The 17,303-nt window shown below is 42.4% G+C and overlaps 1 protein-coding gene across 3 annotated transcripts in view; it reads right to left on the bottom strand.

Annotated features, from left to right (window-relative positions):
- Nucleotides 1–17,150, bottom strand: part of Cops3 (COP9 signalosome subunit 3) — a 30,050-nt gene extending 12,900 nt beyond the window's left edge. Inside the window, exons 1-7 of one of the 3 annotated variants that reach the window (XM_048364938.1) lie at nt 16,957–17,150; nt 12,890–13,019; nt 10,125–10,237; nt 9,986–10,035; nt 7,075–7,167; nt 2,496–2,675; nt 798–938 (exon numbers count right to left, since the gene is read on the bottom strand). In XM_048364938.1, coding sequence (XP_048220895.1) covers nt 798–938; nt 2,496–2,675; nt 7,075–7,167; nt 9,986–10,035; nt 10,125–10,237; nt 12,890–13,019; nt 16,957–17,011 — 762 coding nt within the window. In that variant the 5' untranslated portion in view covers nt 17,012–17,150. Of the gene's footprint in view, nt 1–797; nt 939–2,495; nt 2,676–7,074; nt 7,168–9,971; nt 10,036–10,124; nt 10,238–12,889; nt 13,020–16,956 lie in introns of those variants that run through there. The other 2 variants (XM_048364939.1, XM_048364941.1) reach the window with 2 other exon arrangements.
- Nucleotides 17,151–17,303: the final 153 nt, after the last annotated feature.

Raw genomic sequence — 17,303 nt, 5'->3', positions numbered from 1 at the left:
CAGTGCTGAGGCTGGCTGTCTTAAATCTACACTGCTCACCACTCTTCAACTGGAGTATCTTTACCAACCTCTCCCTTCACCTGTGACCAGCCAGTCAGAGCACTGAGAGCCACAAAGGGCTCTAAGGCAAAGAACATTAAGCTGTCTTCAACAAGCCAGGATGAAATCTCACTAGGAAGATTTTCAGGCTGATATTCCTAAAACTTTTGAGTTTTGTTTATAAGGGTGAAAGTTACTATAAAAATGACCACAGTCATAATCTTTCGCAAGTGTCAATTTTTCTTTAATTATGAATATGTGTTTTCTAAAAATAATTTTAAAATACTGCCCCAAAGGTAGGTTGTCAGTGAGAACTAGAACAAATGTACAGTGAGATAGAGCTGTGGTCTTCACATTGGGCTCTATTAAGATGTCCCCACATTTCAGAAGGTGGAGTTCAATCTAATCAACACCATTTTTCTCAACATTTTGGCTTAAATGTAATCAAGAAAACAAAATTAGAAAAATCAACCCTTATAAAACAACTTAAAAACCTATCATCTTTGTGCTCAGAGAAAAAGTTTGCAAAGAGCTTTCTGAGAAACATTCTCTGCAGCAGGTGAACAGAGTGTATATGGACTAGAATTAAGTTAGGCACACTGACTCAACTATGCTCTGAGACTCCACAAAACAGTTAATAAGGGTCTGCTAACCTGAAGCTGCTGGTTAAGCTAGATCACTATAAAATGAAATTACAGAGCTGTGTCATTAAAATTTCTTTATATACATATTTAAGAAAATTAATTTTAATAACTCACCTTAATAAATCTACCCACAATTTGAGATGTATATTTTGGTAGCTGTTGTACTTTGCCAAGCAATATCAAAGACACTAGAATATACTTTTTGTATGATTCCAACATGATATGACTGACCGCCATGGCAGGAGTTGTTATAGCCTGAGCAAGAGAAGAATGTGGAGTGTAAAGACTGTACACTGCAGCAGGAAACATCAAGAGTTAATGACTCATTATTACTGTGTATGTGTGTATGCACGCACCAGTCCTGGGACTTGAACTCAGTGCCTGGGCACTCTTCCTGAGCTTTTTTGTTCAAGGCTAGTGCTTCTACTGCTTGAGCCACAGCTCCACTTCCAGCTTTTTTTTTTGGCCAGTCCTGGGCCTTGGACTCAGGGCCTGAGCACCATCCCTGGCTTCTTCCCGCTCAAGGCTAGCACTCTGCCACCTGAGCCACAGCGCCCCTTCTGGCCGTTTTCCATATATGTGGTGCTAGGGAATCAAACCGAGAGCTTCATGTGTAGGAGGCAAGCACTCTTGCCACTAGGCCATATTCCCAGCCCACTTCCAGCTTTTTGGTGGTTAATTGAAGATAAGAGTCTCACAGATTTTCCTGTCCAGACTGACTTCAAACCTCAATCCTCAAATTTTAGCCTCATGAAGAGCTAAGATTACAGGTGTGAGCCTGACTAGAATTCAAACTGGATATCTAATGCTGAATTGGCTAGGGTTCTATCAACTGAGTCACAGCTCCAACCCACTGGCTGTCTTTAGTGTGTTAGAGTGTGTGTGTGTGAAGGGCTGACTTTCAATAGATGGCAGTGAGGATGCTGCTCTGCTACATATAAAACCCCAACCCAGAAGCAGGTCATCTACAAATGGGTTAGCGCCAGGTTCCACATGAACATGTTGGATTGAGGGTGGCTCACTTTCCAGCTGCACCCTGAAATATGCTCTTTTTTTTTTTGTTGGTCGTGGGGCCTGAACTCTGGCTGTCTTTTTAAAATGTTAATTATCCTAATAGATGTGAGCTGGTATCACACCATGATTGAATTTTTATGTCCTTTCCTGTTTAGCATGTGCCTGGGAATGGTCTGCCAATGTTAGACTTCTCATATAGCTACACCCCTCCTCAGTTAAGTCTCTAGAACTCTTCAGTTCAGTCTGGCTCCAAATTGAGGTCCCAACAATCTCAGCCTCCCACGTAACTAGAATAACAGATGGGAGCCACTGACATTCAGTTTGGAATTACTCTTACAAATAAAAATAAATTTGTCATTTTCTGGAATTTATGTAATAATACTATAATCTATAGCTGCATACATACTAATAAAATAAGTTTGCTAGAACTGGAGGTGTGGCTCAAGTGGGAGCCGAGCATGAATATGGAACTGAGTTCAAGCCCCAACAGTTGCCATTGCAACAATAGTTGCCATTAGGTTCAAATCAAGTCTTAGAATAAGACACTTCAGAGATTATTCAGTTCAATTTCTCCCCTATAAGCAAAAAAAGCTAAAAAGGTCAAGAGATTTTGTAACTTGACAAATCTAATGGGGTCTAGTCACTTCCATTTACATAATCAGAGCAACAAGTTCTGAGAAAACCTCCCAGGAAACTAAAGAAGCCCCATGCCCAATCCACCCCAGTTATAAACCAAGGGGGTCCTCTTAAGATCACATAGGTTCAAATTACCCCAGGGAAATGTAGAGAGATTATTACCTGTTCATAAAAGTAGAGTGCTCTTTCAAAGTTCTTCAGCCCAGTATAGATCATACCTCCATAATAATAATAACATAAAAAGTGTTTTGCATCATAAGCTCCGTTCTCTTTACAAATATCCATCATGTCCACATCAAGATACGGAAGGGCAGGTTTAAAACATTTTGCCAGCAAACAAAGCTGTGAAAACATTTATGCCATATCACTTTTTTTTTTTCCAAATCATCACTTTAACTTTACTATGGCAGGACTTAGTAAAAGAAAAATACATAGATTCTAAAAATTTCAAGGAAATGTTATTTTTCTTTACATCTTATTGATTAAAATGATCTAAATGTCAACACACAATTCTACTTTAGTCATTCAAAATGAAACAGCATTTATTTTTAAAATAATAATTATCTCAATAAGGTAGAGTACACCACAGATTAAAAATAAATATGGGGGCTGGGAATATGGCCTAGTGGTAAAGTGCTTGCTTTGTATAAATGAAGCCCTGGGTTCGATTCTTCAGCACCACATGTATAGAAAAAGACAGAAGTGGTGCTGCGGCTCAAGTGGTAGAGTGCTAGCCTTGAGCAAAAAGAAGCCAGGGACAGTGCTCAGGCTCTGAGTCCAAGCCCAAGGACTAGCAAAAAAAACAAAACAAACCAAAACAAAAAAAAAATGAATACAGGCTGGGCACCAGTGGCACATGCTTACAATTCTGTCTACTCAAGAGGCTGCTAAAAGCTAGAAGTAGAATTGTGGCTCAAGTGGTAGAGCACTAGCCTTGAGCACAAAAGCTTAGGGACAGCACCCAGGCCTGGAGTTAAAGCCCCAAGACTGACACTGAATGAATGAATGAATGAATACAAACAGACTCCACAGATGCATTCAGTTACCACTTAACCTGTCTAATACCCATTTGTTTACAGACAAGCAAACAAGTGTGTCTTTTTTCAACTAATTGATTATGAGGAAAACAAAAATGTACGATAAAATGGGAAGCTTGCTGGGTGCTGGTGGCTCATGCCTGTAATCCTAACTACTGAGGCTGAGATCTGAGGATCATGGTTCAAAGCCAGCCTGGACAGGAAAGTCTGTGAGACTTTTATTTCCAATTAACTACCAGAAAACAGGAAATGGTACTGTGGTTCAAAGTAATAGAGTGCTAGCCTTGAGCAAAAGAGCTTAGGGACAGCACGAGTCCTGACTTCAAGCCATACAATCAACCAAAAAAAAAAAAAAGTGAAGGTTATGGGCCTGGAAGCCTGACTTAGTTGATCAAGTGCCCACCCCACAAACAAAAGCACCAAGTCCTGAGTTCAAGTCGTGCTCTCAGAAAAAAGAAAAAGTGAGAGCCTTTTCTTTATTGATCCTTTTCCAATTTGAATCCTTTATGTAAGTAGAGGAAACTATTCAAGTCAAGATATCAAGTAAAAACAAGCACTCCACCCTGTTGTGGCACACAAACAAAGATGGCAAGGACAGTTTGCTACATAGCAGGCTCTTGTCTCAAAAAAAAAGAAAGAAAGAAAGAAAGAGGCAAATACAAGGCGACTCCTACGTGTAGATAATGGTAGCACAGTGTAAACATCAGCACAAGCACATAGAGTTGTACACATAAAATATTATGTGTTATACAACTCAGTTACAAAAATATATTAAAGAGGAAAAACAAAAGAAAAAAGAAATGTTTAAAACACTACTAAGTATCCAAAACACACTAGGTGACCTCAGATATACCCACTGCTATAAAACCATCTCCAAGATGGTTAAACAGGAAAAAGCACATGAGAATGTGTACAGATTACTGCAATGTGTGTGTGTGCCTGTAAAAGAGACCCAGAGTATGAAGGGTTTAGGCCAGCCTGGACAGAAAAGTCCATGAAATTCCATTTCCAAAATAGCCAGCAAAAAAACAGGCTGGAGCATAGTTTTACACTAGTAAAGGGGCAGTCTAAAGCCAAGGGAGTGTGAGTTCAAACCCCAGGAGTACAAAAAAAAAAAAAAAAAAAAAAGTTGGACACCAGTGGCTCATATCCATAATCCTAACTACTCAGGAGACTGAGATATGAGGATCACAGTTCAAAGCCAGCCCAGGCAGGGAAAAGTTAGTGAAAATCTTATCTCCAAGAATCTACTCAGAAAAGGCCAGAAGCTCAGGGACAGTGCCTAGGCCCTGAGTTCAAGCACCAGGACTGGCAAAAAAAAAAAAAAATTAATAAAAAGGAGAAAAGACAAAGAAAAAGAGACAGAGAGAGGGGACAGAACTATTCATACTTATTTTTGTGTGCATGCAGCATCTTTGGAAGGATACATAAGAAACTGACATACACACACACACCATCCAAATAAAAACACTAGGCTGGGAATATGGCCTAGCGGCCAGCATCCAAATAAAAACACTACCACAGATTTTCTTTGGATAGAAGAAATGGTGCCAAGCAAACAAGATGTAGGAATACTTCATATCCTCCCTTTTGCTTTTTTTTTTTTGTCCCAGTTCCAGGGCTTGAACTCAATCCTAGATATTGTCCCTGAACTTTTTTGCTGTATATGTTCTTGGTACATTGTGTATTGTATATATGTCTACCTGACCTAGGGAAGGGAAAGAAAAACAGGGTGTAAGATATCACAAGAAATGTACACACTGCCCTACTATGTAACTGTACCCTTTTTGAACAACACCTTGTCAAAAAAAATTTGTTTAATAAATAAATAAATAAATAAATTACAAAAAAAAGACTACTGCTCTACCACTTGAGCCACAGCTCCACCTCTTGGTTTTTCAGTGGCCAATTGGAGATAAGAATCTCAAGCCACAAAAAGTAAGTAAACAGATGAACAGTGTGTGTCTGTGTGCGCACGCACATATGTGCGCGTGCATACACGCACGTGCACACCCAAGTACTGGAATTTGAACTGAAGAGCTGGGAGCTGTTCCTGGAGCATTTTCAACTCAAGACTGGTATGGTACTCTACCATTTGAGTTATAGTTCCACTCTGGCTTTTTAGTGGTTAATTGAAGAGTCTCACGGACTTCCCTCTCCAAGCTGGCTCCAAACAGCAAAACTCATATCTCAGTCTTAAAGAGTAGCTAGGAGGGGCTGCCCCGTATACATGAAGCCCTGGGTTCAATTCCCCAGCACCACATATATAGATAATGGCCAGAAGGGGCTGGGGATATGGCCTAGTGGCAAGAGTGCTTGCCTCGTATACATGAGGCACTGGGTTTGATTCCCCAGCACCACATATGCAGAAAATGGCCAGAAGTGGCGCTGTGGCTCAAGTGGCAGAGTGCTAGCCTTAAGCAAGAAGAAACCAGGGACAGTGCTCAGACCCTGAGTCCAAGCCCAAGCCAAAAAAAAAGAAAGAAAGAAAGAAAATGGCCAGAAGTAGAGCTGTGGCTCAAGTTGCAGAGTGCTAGCCTTGAGCAAAAAAGAAGCCAGGGACAATAGTCAGGCCTCAGGACTGGCAAAAAAAAAAAAGAGTAGCTAGGATTACAGGCATAAACTGCCAGCACCAGACTAAACAACATTTCACGGCATAAAAATTACCTGTGCTTGAGGGAAGGGAATTGGGGAGGGAAGATGGGAGAAAAATGAGGGATAAGGTAACAAGTTTGATAAGAAATGTACTTACAGCCTTACGTATGAAACTGTAACCCCTCTGTACATAACTTTGACAATTAAAAAAAAGTTACCTGTGTTTAGTCTCTGGTAATAAACCCTTCTGAGGTTCCACACTTGCATTAAAAGAAAATGTTTGGCTGGGAATGTGGCATAGTGGTAGAGTGCTTGCCTAGCATGCATAAAGCCCTGGGTTTGATTCCTTACTACCACATAACAGAAAAAGCCCCAATTGGTTGAGTGCTAGCCTTGAGCAAAAGAAGTTCAGGGACAGTGCCCAGGCCCTAAGTTCAAGCCCCAGAACTAGGAAAAAACAAACAGAAAGAAAATGATCTTAATGAGCCAGGCACCAGTGGCTCATGCCTATAATCCTAGCTACTCAGGAGGCTGAGATCTGAGGACTACAGTTCAAAGACAGCCCAGACAGGAAAGTCTGTGAGGCTCAACTGACCACCAGAACTTGAAGTGGTACTATGACTCAAGTGGTAAAGTGCTAGCCTTGAACTGAGGAGCTCAGGGACAATGTCCAGGCCCAGAGTTCAAGCCCCATGACCGACCAAAAAAAAAAAAATCTTAATTTTTCAAAATGTTAAAACTAGGGCTGGGAATGTGGGCTTAGTGGTATGCATGAAGCTCTGGGTTTGATTCCTCAGCACCACATACACAGAAAAGGCTAGAAGTGGTGCTGTGATTCAAGTGGGAGAGTGCTAGCCTGGAGCAAAAAGAAGACAGGGACAGTGCTCAGGTCCTGAGTTCAAGCTTTAGGATTGGCAAAAAAAAAAAAAGTTAAAACCAATTACCCTACCCTAAAAGCTTACTAGCCAAGCCCCATCTTACATATTTCAACTTTTACAACATAGCATACTCTTCAGCAATTTACCCTTACCTATTTAATCCAATGTTGAACAAGCCCATGAACAGCCTTACACCTCTAGCCTGGATAGAATCAAACACTGGTTGCTTACCTGGCAGAGATCAGCATGTATTGAGGTCAGCTGATTTGTATTCATCTGCATCTTGTCTATGGCTTGCTTAAGGATGCCAATTCCTCGAAGGGGCTGTCAGAAATGACATCTCTTTCAGATAAGTTCTCAAAGATGGCAGCACAATGGATCTTAATGTTGTCACTTACAAATAAAAAATAACACTAATTGATAGGTTCTTTTAAATAGCAATACGAGGTTTCCATACTCTGTTAGGAAATGCCTGCCCTCATTAAGTCTGGAAATGTTTTCTTAAGTTGTTTCTTAGAATATTTAGACAATTTAGAGCTCTAGTGGCTCAATTGGTTAGCGTGTGATATTTAGATAATTTAGCAACACACACACATACACACACACACACACACACACACACACACACACACAGTTTTTTTTGCCAGTCTAGGGGCTTGAATTCAGGGCTAGGGCACTGTCCCTGAGCTTCTTTTGCTCAAGGCTCACACTCTATCACCTGAGCCACAGCGCCACTTGCTTTTTCTGTGTATGTGGTACTGAGGAATCAAACTCAGGGCTTCACACATGCTAGGTAAGTGCTCTACCACTAAGCCACATTCCCAGACCCTTTAGTACCATATTTTAAATAGTTTTTTTAAAACAATATCAATAATCAAAAACAAAACCATTTTCTTTATAATTGACTATATTTAAATCCAAAGAAAAATTTTTCCCATCACTTATAATAGACACAACTCTGAGCTTAGAAACTGTGTTCAAACATGCTGGTATATTTTCCACAGAGCAATCTGGCCCTTCTCTTGTAGGAGATCACTACTAAATCTAAAATCACAAGCCACAGATGGTTTCTGTTTTCTACCCCAGTTATAAGTAATAAGAATGTTTTTTGCCAGGTGCCAGTGACTCATACCTGTAATCTTAGCTACTCAGGAAGCTGAGATCTGGTGACCCAGGTTCAAAGCCAGACGGGGGCTGGGAATATGACCTAGTGGCAAAAGTGCTTGCCTTGTATACACGAAGCCCAGGGTTAGATTCCCCAGCACCATATATATAGAAAAGGGCCAGAAGTGGCGCTGTGGCTCAAGTGGCAGAGTGCTAGCCTTGAGCAAAAAGAAGCCAGGGACAGTGCTCAGACCCTGAGTCCAAGGCCCAGGATTGGCAAAAAAAATAATAATAATAAAAAAATTTAAAAAAAAATCAAAGCCAGCCAGGGCAAGAAAGTCAGTGGGACTTTTATCCCCAATTAACCACTAAAAAAAAAGCTAGAAGTGGAGCTGTAGCTCAAGTAGTAAAATAGCTTTGAGTAGAAAAGCTCAAGGATAGCACCAAAGCCCTTAGTTCAAACCTCAGGACTGGCACAAAAACAAGTAAATAAGGATTAATTATCATGTGAGGCACAATCAGTCTCTTGTCAGCAGATGAGACTATAAAATTACTTATATGGCTTTTTTTGAATATTTTATTTTTTTGTTAATTAAATTTTGTTGACAAGGTATTGTGCAAAAGGGTTATATGGCTTTTTCAATAAAGACTTGGGGGCTGAGAATGTGGCTTAGCAGTAGAGTGCTTGCCTAGCACACATAAAGCCCTGGATTCCATTCCTCAGTACCAAATAAACAGGAAAACCCGGAAGTAGAACTGTGACTAAAGTGGTAGAGCACTAGCCTTGAGCAAAAGAAGCTCAGGGACAGTGCTCAGGCCGAGTTCAGTCTCTAGGACTGGCAAAAATAAGTACATAACGACTTGGGGACTTTTTCTTTTTAGCTCTCTCTTCCAAACTTAATACTCCTACACAATAGAATACCAACAAATCCCTTCTGTCTTCAGCCTCCTTCCAGCCACCAATCTTAAAAGTTTACTTTCAAGCCCAGTGCCTGTGGCTCACTGTAAACACACACACACACACACACACACACACACGCGCGCGCGCGCGTGCGCGTGCGCGCGTGCACACGAAAAGCCAGAAATGGAGCCATGGCTCAAGTGATAGAGTGCTAGCCTTGAGCAAAAGAGCTCAGGCCCCACAACTGACTAATAAAATAAAATAAAAATAAAAAGATCAGGGACCAGTGCTCAGGCTCTGAGTTCAAGCCCCAGAACTGGCACAACACAGAAAAAGTTAAGTGAAAAAATTTAACAGGACATAGCATATTACAACAGAGACACAGAGACAGTACTTGATTGGAGGTAAAACCATTTGCCGGGGATATAGCCTAGTGGCAAGAGTGCCTGCCTCGGATACACGAGGCCCTAGGTTCGATTCCCCAGCACCACATATACAGAAAACGGTCAGAAGCGGCGCTGTGGCTCAAGTGGCAGAGTGCTAGCCTTGAGCGGGAAGAAGCCAGGGACAGTGCTCAGGCCCTGAGTCCAAGGCCCAGGACTGGCCAAAAAAAAAAAAAAAAAAAAAAAAAAAACCATTTGCCTTGGGCTGGGGATATGGCCTAGTGGCAAGAGTGCTTGCCTCATATACATGAGGCCCTGGGTTCAATTCCCCAGCACCACATATACAGAAAATGGCCAGAAGTGGCGCTGTGGCTCAAGTGGCAGAGTGCTAGCCTTGAGCAAAAAGAAGCCAGGGACAGTGCTTAGGCCCTGAGTCCAAGGCCCAGGACTGGCAAAAACAAAACAAACAAACAAACAAAAAAAACATTTGCCTCACACATACCAAGCAAATACCACTGAGCCAAACCCCCAACCCAGACTGGCAGATTAAAAAAACGCCACTATACTAGTCATCTCTCTCCAGGCACAGACTCTCTTAAACCACTACAGCAACGGTTTGGGGTTTGTTCAAGGAACCACATATACTAAGTGCTGGGATGCTGAGTACTACCCTGGAATCACAATAAACTACTTCACTATATGAGTTAGATACATGTTATAACAAAACTATGAATACTTACACAACATTTCTTACCTGTTTCCTCTCCACAAGTGCATTTGTTAGCTGATGGCAAAGCCCAGCAACTAGATTCAATAATAACAAAACATTGAATATACAAATAATCATAAACGTAAAATAAATTCAAACAAGGATAAAATATTATTTAGCTTACAAGTGTCTGTTGCATATCGAATGTGCTCCCCATTACAAGTACTGATGAAAAGCTGAACCTGGGAGAACAATGTTTCGAAGTCAGGAACACTGGGCATAGAAAACTTCACAAACCTAAAATAGGAAGAAAAGAATCTAGTTACCCTGATATTTCATAGGGTAAACTGTAGAAGCAACTTACAAATGAGGTCCTCCTGCTTTCAATACTGTGAGATTAAAAAAGGCCAACTATGACAGGCATAAGTGGCACATGCCTGTAACCCTAGCTACTCAGGAGGCTAAGATCTAAGGATCATGGTTCAAAGCCAGCCAGAGCAGCAAAGTCTGTGAGGCTCTTATCTCCAATTAACTACTAGAAAACTGGAAGCTGATTGGAATATATGTTAAATTAATATGGAAATGTAACAATGAAATGTCCCCCAAAGTTGGTCACTGGTGGCTCACTCCTACAATCATAGCTATTCAGAGGGCTGTGATCTAAGGACTGTGGTTCAAAGCCAGCGTGAGCAGACAAATTCAAGTGACTTTTTGGGGGGGTGGGCGGGGGGGACTTGGACTCAGAACCTAAGCACTGTCCCTGGCTTCTTTTTGCTCAAGGCTAGCACTCTACCAGTTAAGCCATAGTGCCCACTCCCAGCTTCTTCTGTATATGTGGTGCTGAGGAATTGAACCTAGGGCTTCATGCATGCTAGGCAAGCACTCTACTACTAAGCCACATTCCCAGCCCTCAAGTGACTCTTATCTACAATTAATCAACAAAGAGCTGGAAGTGAAGGTGTGATTAACGTGGTAGAGTCCCAACCTTGAGTGAAAAAGTGTGAGGCTCTGATTTCAAAATCCAGTACCGGGGCTGGGAATATGGCCTAGAAGTAGAGTGCTTGCCTCATATATATGAAGCCTTTGGTTCAATTCCTCAGCACCACATATATAGAAAAAGCCAGAAGAGGCGCTGTGGCTCAAGTGGTTGAGTGCTAGCCTTGAGCAAAAGGAAGCCAGGGTCAGTTCTCAGGCGCTGAGTCCCAAGCCCCAGCACTGGCAAAATAATAATAATTAATTTAAAATTTAATTTTAAAAAAAGATCCAGTACCCCCACCCAGCCATAAAAAAAAAGTCACCCCAAACACATATACTTCCTGGGCACCAGTGGCTTATACCTATAATCCTAGGTACTAAGGAGAATGAAATCTGGAGGATCGTGGTTCGAAGACAACCCTGGCAGAAAGTTTGCAAGAGTCCATCTCCAATTAACTGGAGGTAGAGCTCCAGGCATGAATAAGAAAGCTGAGTAAGAGAATACAAGGCCAGCCAGGTAATGGTGGCTCATACCTGTAATCCTAGCTATTCAAAAGGCTGAGATCCAAGATTCACAGCTCAAAGCCAACCTGGGCAAGACAGTCTATGAGACTCTAATCTCCAATTAGCCAAGAGAAAATCAGAAGTGGCACTATGGCTCAAGTGGTAGAGCTAGCCTTGAGCACAAAGAGGCCCAGGGATAGCACCCAGGCCCTGAGTTCAACCCCAGTACCACCACCAACAGCACCATCACGCCTCACACATATACACATACACAAACCTCATTTAACAAGAGCTGTGAATGTGGCCGTAGGTGGCAGAGTACATGGCTGGCAAGCATGAAGCCCTGAGTTCACACTCCAATACCACCACCAACAACAACAACAACAAAAAAAATCAGAAAGTGGCACCGTGGCTCAAGTGACAGAATGCTAGACTTGAGCTGAAGAACTCAGAGACAGCGCCCAGGCCCAGAGTTCAAGCCCCACAACTGACCAAAAGGTTGTAGAACAATTGCCAAGTGCTGGTGGTTCATGTTTGTTATTTTAGTTACTCAGGAGATTGAGATCTAAAGCAGCTCTGTTCAAAACCAGCCCAGGAAAAACGTCCAAGAGACTTTATCTAAAAAATAACAAATAAAAACCAGGGCTAGAGGTGTGGCTCAAGTGGTAAAGCACCAGCAGAGCAAGCACAATGTCCTGAGTTCAAACACCAGTACCAACAGTAGTTGAAAGCCTATGGATTCGGTTAATAAAAGTACTCCAAAAAAAAGGAGCTGGGCGCTGATGGCTCACACCTGTAATCCTAGCGACTCAGGTGGCTGAGATCTGAGGATCCTGGTTCAAAGCCAGCTTGGCAGGAAAAGTCTGTGAAACTCTGATCTCCAATTAACCACAAGAAAACCAGAGGTGGCACTATGGCTCAAGTAGTAGAGCACTAGCCTTGAGCTGAAGACCTCAAAGTCAGCACCCAGGCCTGGAGTTCAAGCCCCAGGACTGACCAAAAAAAAAAAAAGGTACTCCAATAAGACCAGGTACCAGTGGCTCACAACTGTAATCAGCTACCCAGAAGCCTGAGATCATAGTTCAAAGCCATCTAGGGCAGGAAAGTCCACGTGACTCTTATTTCCAAATAACCACCAAAAAGCCAGAAGTGAAGCTATGGCTCAAATGGTAGAGCACCAGTTGTGAGCAAAAAAAGTTCAGGGGCAGCACCCAGGCCCCTGGCACACATGCATGTGCACGTGCACATACACACACGTAGTATCTACAACTGGGATGGCTAATTTATTTTTTTAATAAATTTCAAAATGTATATAAACAGTCAAATCACAAAACTTAGTAAAACTATTATGACTATAGTTTTACAAAAAAGTTCAATATTGTGTACAATAGCTTACTTTCTACACATACATACACAGGGACAGAATGTTCAGTTTTAACAAGCATGAAACTGAAAGAAAATGACCCTTACAAAACAGCAAGGACGCCCAAGGAGTGTTCTTGTACATCCAGAGCCCCAAGCACAGTGTCCAGATGGGACAAATTCTTCGCAAGGAGTTCCCCACTCTTGTTGATCAGTTCACAAAGCTGGGTCATTTGCCCTGCAAAACAGGAATGCTAACATTCAGTCACAGTACTAAACCCAACTAAAGGAAATAAAACCAGACTCTGCTTAAAGCTGAAATGCCTAAAGATGACTTCTTATGCATCCTCCTCTTCAGTTGAAGACTTGAAACAAAGACGTAAAATTATCCACCTATGTATTAGAACTAATCAAGAGATGACACCAGACCCTGTTTTCCTCTAGTTTCTGGAAGTTTCCCCTTTTCCTCTAGTCCCCTTTCCAGTCCCTCAAGCCAGAGATATACACATTACTGTTACCACCTCCTTCATCTCCCTCACCATACCCAAAAGGTCACCAAATATTGCTTGATTTTACTCCCTAAATCCCTGCAGCTGTTTTCCTTTCTCTTCCCTCTTGCCTTAATTTAGATTCCATCATTTCTTGTCTAGGCTATATCACAAATCTTCTAATAGTATGTCTATTTCCATCTTTCCTCCAACCTATACTTCATACTGGTACTGACTAATCTTTCTAAGATGAAAAACAGAAAGGCGCTGGTAGCTCACATCTGTAATCATAGCTACTCAGGAGATAAAGATATGAAGACTGAGGTTCAAAGTTAGCCCAGGTAGTAAAGTCACTGAAATTCATCTCCAAAACACCAGAAGTAGAGGTATGGCTCAAGTGATAGAGTGCTAACCTTAAGCAAAAAAGATAAGGGACAGCATTCAGGCCTCTTAGTTCAAGTCCGTGTGGCTCGTATGCATGTGTGTGTGTGCGTGCATGCATGCATGTGTGTGAAGTGAAATTAAATGAAACTCATCTGAATTACTCCAATGGCTTTAAGAAATCTAAATGTGTAGCTGTGGCAAGAGTGCTTGCCTCCTATACATGAAGCCCTGGGTTCGATTCCCCAGCACCACATATATAGAAAATGGCCAGAAGGGGCGCTGTGGCTCAAGTGGCAGAGTGCTAGCCTTGAGCAAAAGGAAGCCAGGGACAGTGCTCAGGCCCTGAGTTCAAGGCAAAAAAAAAAAAAGAAATCTAAATGTCCCACAATGCCTCATATGGCTTGCAAAGCCCCTTCAATAACTGGTCCCCTGCCACTTTTCCAGTCTTACATCTTGCTACCATCCCTCACACACCACCATTCTTTGGTCACATCAAACCCCATCCCTTTCCTTCCCTCTACCACCTAACTCCTAATCCACACTTAACAATCAGCCTAGGCCTCCTCATCCTTACAATTATACTGAACATGTGCCCTTTTTTGCATGCATAGGATTGTGGTGATAAGGTAATTGAAAGTAAATTCAAGACAGTTCTGTTTATGTAGTTTCAGAATATGATGCCTGTTGGTAGCCAATCAACTAGCAGCTTGTTGAATTAATCTAATTCATTGATCTTCTCTCTATATCACAATCTATGTTCTACCAACAAAGGCAAAAAAAACCCTAATTAGTCCTGAATTAGTACTTTAAGATCGATCTATTTTGATGTTATTCTGATGACTGGCAGACACTTTTTCTAGTGGCAGTAGAAGGTAGTATAAGTCCATGGACATTGGTTTATTTTCCCCTTCAATATTTCTACTCTTCTATTTCTATTTTCCTTATAATGTTTAAAATGATTTCTGGCACCTTAAATTCAGTGTTTTATGGAAAACACTGTTATTACATACACTACAAAACAAAGTAAATTTCTTCTAATAGCAACACATCATCTTTTTATTTACAACCTAATGATAGAATGAAATAGCTTCTTCCAGTTAAATAATTTACACTTTTTTAAAACCCACTACTCCAAATATATTTACAATTTGAAACATCTGGAAATGATCATTCCAGTCCATTAGTTTTGTTGTTGTTGTTTTTCTTAAATTGAATGTGGAGTTGAATCTGAATGAAAACTAGGACACTATAGAAGCATAGATAGCTAACTAGTGCAAGGCCAATGAAAGAGTCAAAAGCAAGTGTCATATACATTTGAAATGAACCAAGTCAGAAATGTGTTTAGTGAAATTCCCTCAAATCAGTGAAAACTACAAATAACATTCTCTTCACTTTAAATGCACATTAGAAAATCCTGAGTACTGGTGGCTCACTCCTGTAATCCTAGCTACTCAGGGTCTGTGAGACTCTTAACTCCACCAAACAGCCGAAAATGGAACTGTGACTCAAGTAACAGAACACTAAAGCAAGCCTCAGGGAAAGCACCTAGGTAGACTCTGAGTTCAAGCCCCAGAAGTGGCACCAAAAAAAAAAAAAAAAAAAAGGAAAAGAAAGAAAATCCTGGGCTGGGGATGTGGCCTAGTGGCAAGAGTGCTTGCCTCCTATACATGAGGCCCTGGGTTCGATTCCCCAGCACCACATATACAGAAAATGGCCAGAAGTGGCGCTGTGGCTCAAGTGGCAGAGTGCTAGCCTTGAGCAAGAAGAAGCCAGGGACAGTGCTCAGGCCGAGTCCAAGCCCCAGGACTGGCCAAAAAAAAAAAAAGAAAAGAAAATCCTGAGTAATAGCGGCTGAAATAGGCACAGAATTTGACAGCAGAGAAAGTTATTCTATTTATTTCTGCCTAGCAGTCTGTTCCTAAAGCAGTGTCTTACACAAATTAGGAAGCAAAGCCAAAGGAACTTTTCTTAATTCTCCCAACATTCCTCATTCATCTTATAAATGACAATATCAGCTTAGAGAATTTAAAATGCTCACAGAAGTGACTGAGATTCCAACCTCGATCTTCTAGTCATATTACAACTCAGAAAGAAGAAATTATTTATGGCACAAATGATGAATGCGTCTTCATTCCTAAATACACACAAGCCTGGGCAGAGAAGGTGGCCAGGTATTCGAGCACCTGCATAACAAGCAAGGCCGAATTCAAACCCTAGTACCACCAAAACAAACAAAAAAAGCTAAATCTGTACCTGACCTGTAGACTTCATCCATATCAAAAGAAAGATATAACTATTATTTACTAAGCATGGATTCATATGAGATCATTTAAGCCTTACAGCAACAACATGGCAGACACAAAAACATCCCCTTTCTACAAATGGAGATGAGTCTAAAAGAGATTAAAAGCGACTTGTCCAAGGTCATACAGCTCTAGGTCTTTACAACTAGTGGCTGTCAACTTGTAGAGGTATTGATTTTATCACATATAATAGTCACCGGATATTTTTACATGGTTTCTCAATTCAGTCCCCACAACGCCACATAGTAAGGGTTTATTTATTTTCACTTTGCAGATGAAGAAACCGAAGCACAAATAGTTAAAGGGGCCTACATAGCTAATATCAACTATTTCAACTCCAAGATTCTGTCTATTAGGATGATATGACTTAGCCAAACAGCATGAAAACGAAGGGTCAATAGTCAAGGTAACAATTCTATCCCCTACAAATGAAGTTGTATAAGCGAGGGCTCCCTTGGCATTCTGTAGGCCCAAAATAGACAACCCTGCGCCAGTCGTGGGCCGAGAGGCCAACCAAGGCGAGCCTCCAAGTCAAGTAGCCCAAAAAGGACTCGCCTCCAGCCGGCTCCAAGGGGCCTAGGCTAGGGGCGGCCAGGAGGAGCAAGACGGACAGGGCGCTTCACCAATCACCGAAGAGAACGGAAGACCAGAGAGCCAATGAGAACTCAGGAAAGAGCCTAACGGAAGTCACGCCCCAAACTGTCAAGCGGAGCGCCGGTGGCTGGGGCCCGGGCTGGGGAGGGTGGGGGGAGGAGTGTCCCGAGGGCCCTTAGTCGGGGAGTCTGGCGGGCGGCGGCAAGGCTGAGAGGCCGAGCAAGGGTGCTGCTCACGCCCGGCCGCGCTCCATCCCGCCTTGGTCTAAACTCCGCAACCCTGAGGCTATCAAGAGAAGAGGTTCAGTCTAAGAGGGCGGTCCCGGCCTTCCGCGCTGGCGCCTGGGGATGCAGGCCCAGCCCGAGGGTCCATCCAGGCCCAGTTCTGCTACAGCTCAGGAGCTTACCTTGAGCTGAGAGCTGTCGGACACTGTTCACGAACTGCTCCAGGGCAGACGCCATGTTTTCCCGCAGGCGGCCCGAGCGGCAGGAGCAGCTCGCGCGGGAAAAGGCGGCCGCTCTGGGAGGAGGGGCCGCAGCGATACACCAGAGGGCCTAGAAAAACCACTGACGTCACTTCCGCCTTCTCAATCACCGCGAGATCTCACTTGGCTGGAACGCCCCCTGCTGTTTCCAAGGAAACAGTTCCGCCGCTCAACGTAACCGGAAGTCGGTCTCCCCATTCTTTTTTTTTTTTTTTTTTGGCCAGTCCTGGGCCTTGGACTCAGGGCCTGAGCACTGTCCCTGGCTTCTT

Source organism: Perognathus longimembris, chromosome 17 (assembly GCF_023159225.1).
Source record: "Perognathus longimembris pacificus isolate PPM17 chromosome 17, ASM2315922v1, whole genome shotgun sequence".
In the NCBI taxonomy this organism is placed as follows: domain Eukaryota; kingdom Metazoa; phylum Chordata; class Mammalia; order Rodentia; family Heteromyidae; genus Perognathus; species Perognathus longimembris.
Note: the sequence above shows the minus strand (reverse complement) of the source record. Positions and strands in the feature narration are given on the sequence as shown.